Source organism: Hevea brasiliensis, chromosome 14, assembly GCF_030052815.1.
Source record: "Hevea brasiliensis isolate MT/VB/25A 57/8 chromosome 14, ASM3005281v1, whole genome shotgun sequence".
Lineage (NCBI taxonomy): Eukaryota > Viridiplantae > Streptophyta > Magnoliopsida > Malpighiales > Euphorbiaceae > Hevea > Hevea brasiliensis.
This window is the reverse complement of record NC_079506.1, coordinates 1,245,907-1,260,303: the sequence shown is the minus strand read 5'-3', so window position 1 is coordinate 1,260,303 and position 14,397 is coordinate 1,245,907. Positions and strand designations below refer to the sequence as shown.

General features: G+C 36.4%; 1 protein-coding gene across 1 annotated transcript; it reads right to left on the bottom strand.

Moving 5' to 3' along the window:
- Nucleotides 1–3: 3 nt before the first annotated feature.
- Nucleotides 4–1,040, bottom strand: LOC131173419 (putative disease resistance protein RGA3). The gene is made up of 2 exons (XM_058135767.1): nt 83–1,040; nt 4–29 (listed from the first exon to the last, which is right to left on the bottom strand). Exons 1-2 carry the CDS (start codon nt 1,038–1,040, stop codon nt 4–6), a joined length of 984 nt encoding a protein of 327 aa, XP_057991750.1.
- Between the last annotated feature and the right edge of the window lie 13,357 nt (nt 1,041–14,397).

The window sequence follows — 14,397 nt, the reverse complement described above, 5'->3', positions numbered from 1 at the left end:
CCCTCATGGCTTGAGCTTGGAACTTGCCCCTGTTTAAATGCCATATCTGTGAACAGGGACCAAGAATGAACATCATCTAGACCTTTTAATTCATAGATCGAATCCAACTGTATCATGTCTGCAACATTTTTTAGGCGTGACGTTACCAGTATTCTACTTCCTCTAGCACCACCAGCCAACAATTCCTTCAAGTGAAACCATCTTTCCCAGTTCTCATTCCACATATCATCCAACACAAGCAAATACTTTCTTCCATTAATTTTGTCATGAAGAAGATTTTTCAAAGTATTCATTTCAAGGTCTAAATGTCTCTCACCAGTAACAGATTCTAAAATCTTTGCCACTATTAATCTTACATCAAAATGATCAGAAACAGAAACCCATAGTTTGAGCTCAAAATGGGTCTCTATTATCTCATCACTGTATACAAATTGAGCAAGCGTTGTCTTTCCTAATCCTCCAATACCAACAATAGAAACAATTGACACATTCTCTTCATAGTTGGACAATAGGATTTTTATAATTTCATTCTTATCATTTTCTCTACCAACAACTACTTTGGGTGCAGATGAATGAGTTTGCTCCCTTTCTTCAGATTTTAAATGTTTCTTCAAGCAACCCTCATCTAAGTAGAACATTGATCTATTTTCGCGAATACCCTTTAGTCTATCCTTGATTTCAAAAGCCATTTTAAGACCATAAGCAAACTGATTAGAACTAGAAAAGAAAAGGCGTACCTCCTTCGCCATTCCACACCCTTTCATCACTTGTAGCCGTAAAGCATGTGCGGAAAATTCATCTAACAAGTCTTCTGCATCGTACAATGCTTCTTTCAACGATTCAACCCAAATCTTGACTTGGTTGCTCTTTGAGTACTGCTCCTCAGCATCAAGAAGCACAGCTTGAATCATTGAAACAGTGTTCTCAAGCTTCTTAAGTTCAGCTTTGACACCTCCCCATAAGCCAATCGTACGAATGTGTCGAGAACCCAGTTTTGTAATGAGTTCCCCTGCTACGTTGAAGAGGATCCCTTCTGCCATTGCTTCTTAATTGAGTAGAAAATAAAGCGTGATTCAGAGCGTTGAATATTAGATCAGTGCAGAGGATGACAATGTCAGATCACAGACAGTAATTTAATTTATAATTACAAAATCAAAAATTTAATTAAATTTCAATTTCAAAAAAAAAAAAATAAAACACTTAAGAAGATATGAAAAAAAAAAAAAACAAATTTTTTAACGCTTAAAGAAAATAATTAAGAGAATGCGCAAAATGTTTTCAATTTCCCCAAAAAATTATATTGTTTATTTTCAACACAATTAAAATCTATTGACACTAATTTTATAATAATTAATATTTATTATGTCAAATATATATAATTCATGAAGTTAAGATTTCAAATTTTAAAAATTGAATTTTTGATATAAAATTAATAAATAATTATATATAAATAAGAATGATTGTTTTTAAAAATTTTATTAGATAATATTATAAGTTTTTTTTTACACAATAAAAATGATGTATTCACATCAAAATTTAAAATAATTTTCATATAAATTTAATAAAAATAAATTTCCAGAGCCTTTTCTAAGGATGAAATGATTGGAAGCAATAATTCAAATGCATCCATCGATTATTGTCCTTTGTTTTGTCGCCAACTTAGATTTTTATGGAGGAAAATCCCTCATGATTTTTATGCAGGAAAATCATTATTTTTTATTTTATAAAATTTGATCTTATCATTAAAGTTATCATTAAAAGTGCTAAATGATTATAAAATTTAAACATTTGTAAGCTTTTTCAATTTTAATTAAACATTTTAATTTTATAGATTAACCTTTACAACTTCATATTAATTTAAATTTTAATAATTAATTTAATTAAATTATCTAATAAAAAAATAATTTAAAAATAATTAAACATTTTAATTTTATAGATTAACCTTTAAAACTTCATATTAATTTAAATTCTAATAATTAATTTAATTAAATTGTCTAATAAAAAAATAATTTAAAAATAATTAAACATTTTAATTTTATAGATTAACCTTTAAAACTTCATATAAAATTTGCGGCCCTTTTTTCGGTGATCCGACCATTGGATCGACGATCCGAGACCGCCGTTGGACTCAGGACAACGAAATTTTCGAGATGAGACCGGCACCACTCCAATCGAACACCGTTTGAAAAAAGGCGATCATCAAACGGTCTAAATCGTTTGGTGAGAATTTTGAGTTTTTTCGATTTTCAAAAATTAAAAATAATTTCATGATAATTATTAATAATTTTTTCGCATAATTTAGGTGCGATCAGATCGAAGATAGTTGACCGGCGCCGGGATCGCATTTTTTGTTAAATTCGGCTGTCCGGCGGCCATCTCAGAATGTGGTTGATATTATAGTCAATCCTAACATTTTCAGACATCCCAGACACGTCCCCAGGATTGAAATTAGCATAGATAAACCCGAACCCTACTTTTTCTTAATTATCTTGTGCTTGATTTCATTAAAAATCTATAAAATATTCGTGATAGGTGGAAAAATTATAATTCCTTTTTGCACTAGCTTAATAATATTGCTAAGGACCGCGGGGCAAAATTTAAGAATTTTTAGAGCTCATTTGGATAGTTTTTGCAAAAGGGTTAGTTATGGGGACTCAACTATAATTTTTTAAATTATGATGGTTGACTATTTGGATGGGCCCAAGAGGGGCCATGTAATGTGATTGAATTGTGATTATGTGATTTTGTGGATATAGAAGTGTATTTTGAACCCTTTTGCAGGTTGGATAGGTCCTAAGTATAGGGGAAACTCTGCTGAATTTTCGGCACGACTTATAGCGTCTTTGGTCCTTTCTAAACTTGTATTGAGTCAAATATATTAAACAATTGCAATGAAATTGTCAAGTGAGTCAGGATAGCCTTCCTCCTTCGCCCAGCCACCACAGTGACCTTAGTTCAAGTCTGTGAGTAAAATATTAATTTTAATTATAATTTTAATATTATTATATGTTCAGGCATGTCTATGCACCACCTATAAATATGTATCTATGTAGTTAAACATTAGGCACGTTTTATATTGCATTCTTAATTGATGAAGTGCCATGGATGTCGTTTATGATAAATTGGAGTAGTGTGTGCGCGTTGGCATGCGTGTGATATGTGGTATTGGATACGGATAGGATGGGTAGATGCAGCTTGAGAGACACTGGCTGGGACCCAGTCCTTTATGGATAAGTCAAGGTAGGCACGGCTCGAGATGATTTTGTTGGCCCCCGCATTTAGTTTATCAAGCGAAAGTCCAACAAGAGAGACACTCGCTGGCAAAGGTTGGATTAAGAGAGTTGTATAGGGGATCAGCTCCTATATATATATTTTTTGAACATTATTGGGTGTGTGAGTGCTCCAAATTGCCTTTTTGCTGTTATGATGTGATGTATATGAAAATTTTGATAGTGTTGCATTCCACTCCTTAAGATGCATTAGCTCTAAGTAGTTATAGAAATTATAGTTAACATTGGTATTTTACTCTTTGAGTCGAACGCTCACTCCTGTTCACCTTATTTTTCCAGGATACTGGAGGATTACTTGTTGTGACTAACTTACTCCTCTTCTTTGCAGGTCAATTAGTAATATCTAATGTATTTTGTACAATTTAGCCAAAATTTTATTTTAGAGTATTTTAATCAATTTGGGACTGTAATATAATATTATTTTGAATTTATAAGAACACTAAATGCATGTATGTGTGAGTGTGATTGGATTGGATGAGGGAGTTGAGCTCCCATTTGATTTATGACATGATGAGTATGTGGAGGGTGAGTTGAGCTCCCCAAATTGTCATATATTGTGTTGACAGGTCGGACGAGTAAAAAACTCTCCATTGTATGGTCCATATTATGGTTGAACTCTGTCTAGTTGAATTCTTGAAATTGAGCGTAAAATGGGCCTTAGGATTGGGTTAAGGAATAGTTAGGCTTACTATAGGCCTCGGGAGCTTTAGGCTGGCCCAGGTCCTAGTGCCAGTCCGGCCCATAAGTTGGGTCGTGACAAATGTGGTATCAGAGCTTAGGCTCCAGATTCATAAGGAATATATGTCTAAAGTTTTGAGAAGAGTCTAATAGGACTCACATTCAGAGAATAGGGTCCACATTCGTCATCTTTGCTTCTAATTTCTGCTTCATATAATTGTGCATAAATATGAGTCTATAGAGCTGTGTAACATGCTGTTTTGAATTTTGTGGACTAATGCTACTGAATTTCAGAAAAATGTGTAGAAACAGAAGAGCTGCCACTGCACTAGAGCGGGATGTGCCAGATGAGGTGTTGACACAGGATGAGGTGCCTGCCCCGAGGAGGCAGGGCAAGAGACCTTGAGCTGCTCAAGTAGAAAAGCAACCGCCACCAGTACAGGAACAGTCTTTTGCGGCCCAAGGTCCCATAGACCCAATGGCAGCTACCCTAGACGGATTGCAGAGAACCATCGATATGATGGCACAATATATGGTCCACCCTCCACAACAGCAGCAACCCACTGCACCAAGAAGGGAACCTTACAAACAAATAATAAATTTTAAGAAGTTGGTGTCTGGTATCTATGTTGTAATTGATGATGCTTACCGATTTTTGGACTCCTGCAAATAGGCAAGGGTAGAACTGCAGTTAACTAACAAGAGATTGGTAGAGTGTATGCAGCATGTATTGGGGCCAGTGCCAAGGCATTGGATGACAGACTACGTACTACCTCGTATTAATGGATTATCTTTGTAACGCCCTCACTTTAGGTAGTTCATATATTCTACTGTTTCGATGACTAATGTCTGTTCGGACAGCCAGGATGTCTGGAATTACACTCAAACTAAAGTGAGAAAACATAAATTGATTGAATAAAGACTAAGTAAAATTAAAGAAAAGTAAAAGAAGCAAAGTACAACTCAGTTAAACGAGCCGGGGTCACGGCGATGGGTGACCGTACTGGGAAGCAACTGTAAAGACAGTTGCCAACCTCAGACCCGTGGGGAAACTCTTTGAAATAAATAATGGGACTAAATTGAAGGATTTAGGAGGTCTAAATAACAATAAATATGTCAAAAAAATTCAAGAAAATTAAGTTAATCGGTACAGACAGTTTTAACTCGATAAGCACAATGAAGGGCATTTTGGTCATTTCAACCCCAGAGTTGAATTTTAACCTAAATGTCAATTAAATTAAAAGAGATTAAAACACATAAAATAAATTAAAATCATGAATTATGGTATGGAAAATGAGAAAAGAAAAAGAAAAGAAAGAAAATGAAAATATATATGAGTTATTACATGAGCATGATGTCAAAATGACATCATTAAAAGTTCTAACCAATTACAATTTAACAAATACTATAAAGGGATAAGAAAGAAGTAAAAAGGGACAAAAATTTTCATCTTCTTCGTTTTTCCTTCTCCATGGTCGAATTCCTTTCATGGTGAACTCCCACTATTTTTTATCTTGCAACCTTGAAATGCTTCCTTTTCTCACCATAATTCCCATAAATCCCTTCATTAAAAATTATCCTTACACCTAGACAAAGTCATTAGCAACCAAAAAAGAAGAGAATAGTGAGGTTTTGACAAAGTGAAGAAGTTGATCAAAGAGGTTAGTGCCTAATTCTTCTCTTTTCTTTTATTAAACATTAAATTGGAGTTGAGATGATGTATGATTATTGTTATTAATTATGATTTACAGATATTAATTATTGTTATTATAAATTATGCACCACTAAGTGTTATGCTTAGCTCGTTGGTTTTCCATCGTGTAGGTACTGAAGCTCAGCAGCCGCCTCCACAATAGTGCTCGGACAGAGTTCCGACCAGATCTGCCACCGATCAGAGTCACCTCACCAGTCTTTTGTATTTTGGTAGGGCCCATGTATAGATTAGTATTTTGGTTCATTATGTTTAATCATAATGTAATTACTAGTTATGATGTATTTCATTTTGGACTTGTAATTAAACTTGAGATTGAAATGAAAACTTGTAATTTATTATATATGAATTTCTTTGTGAATGCAATAGATGATACTTCATTTTGAGATCTCATAAATAATTGTAAATGATATGATACAAGAGAATATGATATAGAAATGTGTGAAATGAATATGGACATGTTAACAGGTGATTAGTGGAGCCCACCAAATGCTAATAAAACGGGGGAGGCTCTGTCCGGGTCTCCACAGAAATAAGTTATATAAAAAAAAATATTTCTACAAATAAATTACCTGATTTAAATGACATTAAAATTTACAATAGACATGACAAGACAAGATAGGGTGCTCCGGCACCGAATGTGGCACTCCTTGCTCGGCTATACTGTAGACAGGTAAGGGGTGTCACATGAAATTTATAAGAAACTAAAAGAAATTGGTGAGTTATGAGGGGAGTGAATTTTTGGTACCCATGGTGAGTGATGGTCTTTGATGACTTTAGTGTATATAAAGTGATTCAGTCATGTTGATTGATGCATTTATAAGTATTAGAAGTTAATTTACATTGAAGTTTCATGAGGTTGAAATTGTTAGTTAGGGTTTGACCTAACTTGGGTACTTTTGTATTATACCTTGCAATTGGGATTGTTGAGATGTGTTGATAATATTTAGAAGTGCCTTGAATGTCAAATTAAAGTAAGAAAGTTAGAGGAGATTGAATATTGGGAGTGCCATTTTCTGTAGGTTTGGGACTCAATGAGTCCAGTGTGTTTGATGAACCATAACTGATTGTTTGCTACTCCAATTGGTATGAGGCAAATTGGAGGTGAAACTAGACCCAAAATAGCCCATTTTCTATGAAGAAACCATGCTCAAATTCTGTCCAAAACGTAACCTAAACATTGCCCAAATCCGGATGACCCTGTACAAAATCCAGAAAATGACCAAATGAACAGTACATATTCATTTGGTCATAAATCCCTCTGCACTGGTCCAAATGACCTTAATTTGATACTATTGGAAAGCTTAGATATAGGGCTACAATTTTCATGAAGACCACTGAACCCAAAAATGCCAAAACCAAACCAAATTGCTGGCCCAAGTTGGGTCACAAAACTGCCCAGAATTAGGTTACCCAGAAACTGTTGGACCTAACCTCACCCAACCAGTTTTGGAAAAATGACCATAACTTGGACTACAAGAACTAAAATGTAATGAAACCAGTGGCAAAATGTCCACAAGACACAGACCTACAAATTTGGTGTTTTGACCAAAACTCAGAAAACAAGAGAACTAGGTCAAACAGTTAGAATAAGTCACTGCATCAAAACCTGCAATCTGACCAAACTTCACTTGACCCCAGAACAGTCTTTTAGTCATAACTCCCACTAGAAAAATCCAATTGATATGAGCCATACCTTTCCAAAAACCTAAGAAATAGGGATACAACTTTGTTTTAGGAACCTTCCTCAAATTATGAATTTAAGAATTTCAAAAAGTGACCTGAAGTTACTGTCCTGAACTGAGCCTCTGTTGGCATAGGGTACATGAACCCAAGTCAGTTAATTGGCCATAAATAATTCCACAAAACCTGAAAAATTATGATACAAATTTCTCAATGATCATAAGACATAGGGAAACAATTTTTATGAAGATCACCATGCCTAAAAGTGACTGCAACCTATTCCATTAATTAGGTAAATTTTAAGTCCAAAAGCTGCCTAGTTAAGGAACCAGAATCTGGGAATGAGTCAGTTATGGTTATCTGAACATAACTTCAGTTCTAAAAATCAAATTGATATGATTCAAAAGGGAAAATAAAGATAAGACATAGAGGAACAACTTCCATGAAGGAAGGGTAGCCAAACAGTGGCTATAAACTGATCATATGGATAGGTAAAAGTAAGACACAAAAACTGAAACTAAAGAAAGGTCCATGAGATAAATTATCATATGGTAGGAATTTAACCCTAACAAGCCATTAAACACTAAACCACATAAAAGGGTATGTGGGACCTATTTTCCCACTATAAAGTGATATGTACATTTCAAAAAAAAAAGTAATAATGTGTAATTGCTCAACGTGATATGTAAAGTCAAAATAGTGAAACTAAACCTAAAGAAAGGTTCTTAAATTAAATTTTTTTTAGTAAGAACTTATCCCTAATAAGTCTCTATGTGCTAAATTACATGAAATACGTATGTGGGACCTACTTTCCCACTACATGGTGACATGAAATTAGTTGATACATAAAATGTAAATTTACCTAAATGGTTTGCTAAACACATAAGTCATAGGAAAATACACTTGAAAACTATGTTTCCATTATATATGAAATAACAATACTATAAATATATATAGTACATGACATAAAATAATGAGAGTGATAAATACATAAGTTATACGAATAAGTGCTTGGGACCTATGTTCCCATTATAATAACATGGAAATGGTATAAAGCATAGGTAGTACATGAAGTGAAATAAAAATATGTTATAAACCCTTAATAGTACATAGCATGAAATAATAAAACTATAAGTGCTTAATAGTACTAATTTGCCCAAAGTATGCCTAGGCTTATATGTATATAGTTGGATCGATTGGTATACCAATTAGGGACCATAGATAGCAGTACTGCTTACAAAGCAAATCATAAACTGACAATATATGTCTGATATGATTGTTCTACAGGCTATATGCCTACCCATTGGCCATTGTGCCTAACTTTATTTCTAGCTTTACAAGCCTGACAGCGAGTGTCGTGCCCAACAGCTGGCCTCGTTCCTGACAGATGTATACTGGACAGACATATGGCTGTCTAACCAGTATACACCCATGCATCCAGCTTTTATAATTTGTTATAGGTTTCTTGGGCACTGATAAAAATTAATTAAGACTTAAAATACAATAAGTAATCATCCGATAATGTTAATTGTTTCCAAAGAGCAATAAAAATATAAAAGACCCAGAAATTATGATTTACATATATTAATTTAATTGTTTAATTATTGTTATTATAAATTATGCACCACTAAGCGTTATGCTTAGCGCGTTAGTTTTCCATCGCATAGGTACCGAAGATCAGCAACCGCCACAGTAGTGTTCGGACAGAGTTCCGACCCGATCTGCCACTGACCAGAGTCACTTCAACAGTTTTTTTTATTTTGGTTAGGCCCATGTATAGACTAGTATTTTGGTTCATTATGTCTAGTCATGATGTATTTCATTTTGGACTTGTAATTAAACTTGAGATTGAAATAAAAACTTGTAATTTATTGTAATAGCCCGGCCCACTAGTGATATTGTCCGCTCTGGACCGAAACCCTCACGGTTTTAAAACGCGTCACTAGGGGTTACGAACCATCAACTTATAAACCCAGCATCTCTCCCGTGTTTTGCCGATGTGGGATTTGCCTAGAGTGTTACAATCCACCCCCCTTATGGGACTCAGCGTCCTCGCTGAGGTTTGCCCCACCATCGTTCAAGGTTGCACGCGGAGTGGCTCTGATACCACAAATGTAATGGCCCGGCCCACTAGTGATATTGTCCGCTCTGGGCCGAAGCCCTCACGGTTTTAAAATGCGTCACTAGGAGTTACGAACCACTAACTTATAAACCTAGCATCTCTCCCGTGTTTTGTCGATGTGGGATTTGCCTAGGGTGTTACATTTATTATCTATGAATTTCCATATGAATGCAATAGATGATACTTCATTTTGAGATCTCATAAATAGTTGTGAATGATATGATAAAAGAGAATATGATATGGAAATGTGTGAAATGAATATGGACATGTTAACAGGTGATTAGTGGAAACCCACCAATTGCTAATAAAACAGGGGAGGCTCTGTTCAGGTCTCTACAGAAATAAGATATAAAAAAAAAATTATACACATAAATTACCTGATTTAAATGACATTAAAATTTACAATAGACATGACAATACAAGATAGGGTGCTCCGGCACAGAATGTGGCACTTCTTGCTCGGCTATACAGTAGACGGGTAAGGGGCGTCACATTTAGTGGTATCAGAGCAGAGGTTTAAGCATCCTAGACCTAGATAGATAGAAAGAAATAGTTGCATCACATGCATGGGCCTTTAGATAGAGTCGAGAAGATACTAATGTAGATCTGTTTTTTTTATCTGTTTTATAGGATCAATGGCGTCCGATCCGTCAGAGCACGGGTCTCCACAACCGATAAAGGAAGAGGTAGAGAGTCACGCACCTGCACCTGCGTCTAGTCAGGGGCGCAGTAGCAGTAGAGCGAAACCATCGTTGGGTACTTTAGTAAGGATACAGCAGGCCTTCCTAGAGCAAATGACTCAATTGCTCCGTCAAATCACAGGACCTATGGCACCACCTCCCCAGCCAATATATAGGACCCCAGCAGAGAGAGTTAGAAATGATGAGCAATTTAGGAGGGACAAGCAGTGTAACACCCTAGGCAAATCCCACATCGACAAAACACGGGAGAGATGCTGGGTTTATAAGTTGGTGGTTCGTAACCCCTAGTGACGCATTTTAAAACCGTGAGGGCTTCGGCCCAGAGCCGACAATATCACTAGTGGGTCGGGCCATTACATTTGTGATATCAGAGCCGCTCTGCATGCAACCTTGAACGATGGTGGGGCAAACCTCAGCGAGGACGCTGAGTCCCATAAGGGGGGTGGATTGTAACACCCTATGCAAATCCCACATCGACAAAACACGGGAGAGATGCTGGGTTTATAAGTTGGTGGTTCGTAACCCCTAGTGACGCGTTTTAAAACCGTGAGGGTTTTGGCCCAGAGCGGACAATATCACTAGTGGTCCGGGCCGTTACATTATGGGACTCAGCGTCCTCGCTGAGGTTTGCCCCACCATCGCTCAAGGTTGCACGCGGAGCGGCTCTGATACCACAAATGTAACGGCCCGGCCCACTAGTGATATTGTCCGCTCTTGGCCGAAGCCCTCACGGTTTTAAAACGCGTCATTAGGGGTTACAAACCATCAACTTATAAACCCAGCATCTCTCCCGTGTTTTGTCGATATGGGATTTGCCTAGGGTGTTACAAGCAGCGCAAAAGAGGGTCTGGACCTGGCCAGTCTAGCACAGCTGCTATAGAGAGCAAGAGACCCAGGGGGTCTCAGGGTCAGATTCAGAGCAGAGAATAGAGGCAAAGGTTCCGATTTGCCCCGAAGAGAGGAGGTCAGACGGGTGTTTTAGTTGGCAATCCTGTAGGTCCTATAGCACGAAGATCAACCCCGATGCCAGTTTGTACACATTGTGGGAAGAACCACAGAGGAAAGTGTAGATTGCTAACGGGTGGATGTATCAGATGTGGGTCCACAGAGCATTTTTTGAGAGATTGCCCACGGAGGAGTGCTCCCACAACTCCACCAGAGACTCAGAGGTCTGCCCCAACAGTACAGAAGGGTAGAAGACCGATGAGACTAGAGATAGCTGGTACATCACAGAGAGCTTCTGAGACTATAGAACAGCCTGAGGCTGAAGTAGCACCTCGTGTGTACGCTATGGTTCGAGAGGAGCCAGACCTGGTAGACGTTGTCAAAGGTACATTTTCTAATTATAACACCTTTAAATATATATTGATAGATCCTAATTATGTTCACCCCTATATATGCATTGTACCTCCTGTTAAAAGAGGATACCGAGAGATGGGTTAGAAGATGACATGCTTATCACCAACCCTTTGAACCATAAAGTTATGGTAAATTATCAACCAAAAAGGATCGTATCAAAGATAATAGATGGAAATGAGAAAAAGGCTGTATATGAGATAAAAGAAGATGAGTACAAAACTGGTTGAGGAAAAAAAAAAAAAAAAGAGTTAGTCTATTGGGATATACCGCGGTAACTATGCAATGCTCTTGATATTTGTGCTGTAAGCTGCAGATTACAGTACCAATTTGGGACTATTGTGTAGAGCTACGTATTTCCAATAGTAAATCGAGATAAGGATAAGATTGTAGAACTAGGATTAATAAGACAGACTAAAGAAAAAGTAAAGTATTATAACACAAAAAGGCGAAAAGACAAGGAGATAGCGGTCCCTCGATTATTTACACTGTGTAAATTTCGAGGATGAAATTTTATTTAGAAGGGAAGAATTGTAACACCCTCACCGTTGGTAGTCTGTACATTTTACTGTTCCGACGACTAATGTCTGTTCGGACAGTCAGGATGTCTGGAACTACACTTAAATTATAGTGAGGAGGCATAAATTAATGAAATAAATATTAAAAAATATATATAGGATAAATTTTGAGAAATAAAATAAAATTTAGAGAATTTATTAATTGGTATAAAATAATAAAAATAACCCGATGAGCACCATGAAGGCATTTTGGTCATTTCACCCCTAGAGGTAAATTTTGACCTAAATGTCAAATTAAAATTAGGAAATAAAATAATTAACATAAATTAAATTTATGGATTTGAATTTGGAAAATGAGAAGAGAAAGAAGAAGAAAAGAAAAGGAAAGAAAAGAAAGGAAATAGACTTATGGTATTTAAAAAAAAAAAAATTAAAGTACAATAATTATAGAATATATATAAGACACAAGAGACAAAAATTCACCAACCACAAGTCTTCTTCATCTTCCTCTTCTCTCTCTCCTTGCCGTCTCCATTGTTCTCTCCCCTCCACCATTTTTGCTCAAGCTTTGAGCTTGAGTTTCTCTTCATTTATCCACCAAAACCCCTAGTCCCCTTCATCAAAAATCCTCCCTACTCCATAAGGAAGCTTTAGATACCCATAAGAAGAAGAAAAGTTGAAGTTTGAAGTTTGGTCACGAGAGGTTAGTGCCTAATCTTCCTTTCTTCCTTTATTAATCCTTGAGTTAAGGTTAAAATGAAGTGAAATTTGTAAGAAACTAAAAGAAATAGGTGAGTTATAAGGGGAGTGAATTTTTGGTACCCATGGTGAGTGATGGTCTTTGATGACTTTAGTATATATAAAGTGATTTAGTCATGTTGATTGATGCATTTATAAGTATTAGAAGTTGATTTACATTGAAGTTTCATGAGGTTGAAATTGTAAGTTAGGGTTTGACCTAACTTGGGTACTTTTGTATTATACCTTGCAATTGGGATTGTTGAGATGTGTTGATAATATTTAGAAGTGCCTTGAATGTCAAATTGAAGTAAAAAAGTTGGAGGAGATTGAATATTGGGAGTGCCATTTTCTACAGGTTTGAGACTTAATGAGTCCAGTGTGTTTGATGAATCATAACTGATTATTTGTTGCTCTAATTGGTATGAGGCTAATTGGAGGTAAAACTAGACCCAAAATAGCCCATTTTCCATGAAGAAACTATGCCCAAATTCTGTCCAAAACTTGACCTAAACACTGCCCAAATCTGGATGACCTTGCACAAAACCCAGAAAATAACCAAATGAACAGTATATATTCATTTGGTCATAACTCCCCCTACACTGGTCCAAATGACCTGAATTTGATACCATTGGAAAGCTTAGATATAGGGCTACAATTTTCATGAAGACCACTGAACCCAGAAATGCCAAAAACCAAACTAAATTGCTGGCCCAAGTTGGGTCACAAAACTGCCCAGAATTAGGTTATCCAGAAACTGCTGGACCTAACCTCACCCAACCAGTTTTGGAAAAATGACCATAACTTGGTCTACAAGAATTAAAATGTAATGAAACAAGTGGCAAAATGTCCAAAAGATATAGACCTACAAAATTGGTGTTTTGACCAAAACCCAAAAAAATAAGAGAACTAGGTCAAACAGTTAGAATAAGTCACTGCATCAAAACCTGCAATGTGACTAAACTTCACTTGACCCCAGAACAGTCTTTTAGTCATAACTCCCACTAGAAAAATCCAATTGAGATGAGCCATACCTTTCCAGAAACCTAAGAAATAGGGCTACAACTTTGTTTTAGGAACCATCCTCAAATTATGAATTAAAGAATCTCAAAATGTGACCTGCAATCATTGTCCTGAACTGAGCCCCTGTTGGCACAGGGTACATGAACCCAGGTCAGTTAATTAGCCATAAACAATTCTACAAAACCTGAAAAATTGTGACACAAATTTCTCAATGATCATAAGACATAGGGAAACACCAAAGATAGGTACCAAACTAGAAAAAGTTTTGAAATTCAAAAGACAGATTTTCAGCCTATATTCACTTCTCTGAAATCAAGGTAGATTTTCAGCAACTTCCTTCCCAAATCTGCCTCTGCCCTCTTCAGGAAAGTTGTAGCCCTATTTCTTAGCTTTCCAACGGGTACTCATTTGCCCAAATCCGAGGTCTACAGCCCAAGTTATGGCCCAAAAACCGGGACTGGTTCAGACATACGGTCCAGCCCATAGTGATGACTTCATTGCCATTTTTGACAATTAAAATGGTCTTATCTCGCGTTCAACCCTCATAGAAGTTGTAGATGTAGCTCTTAAGGTTCAA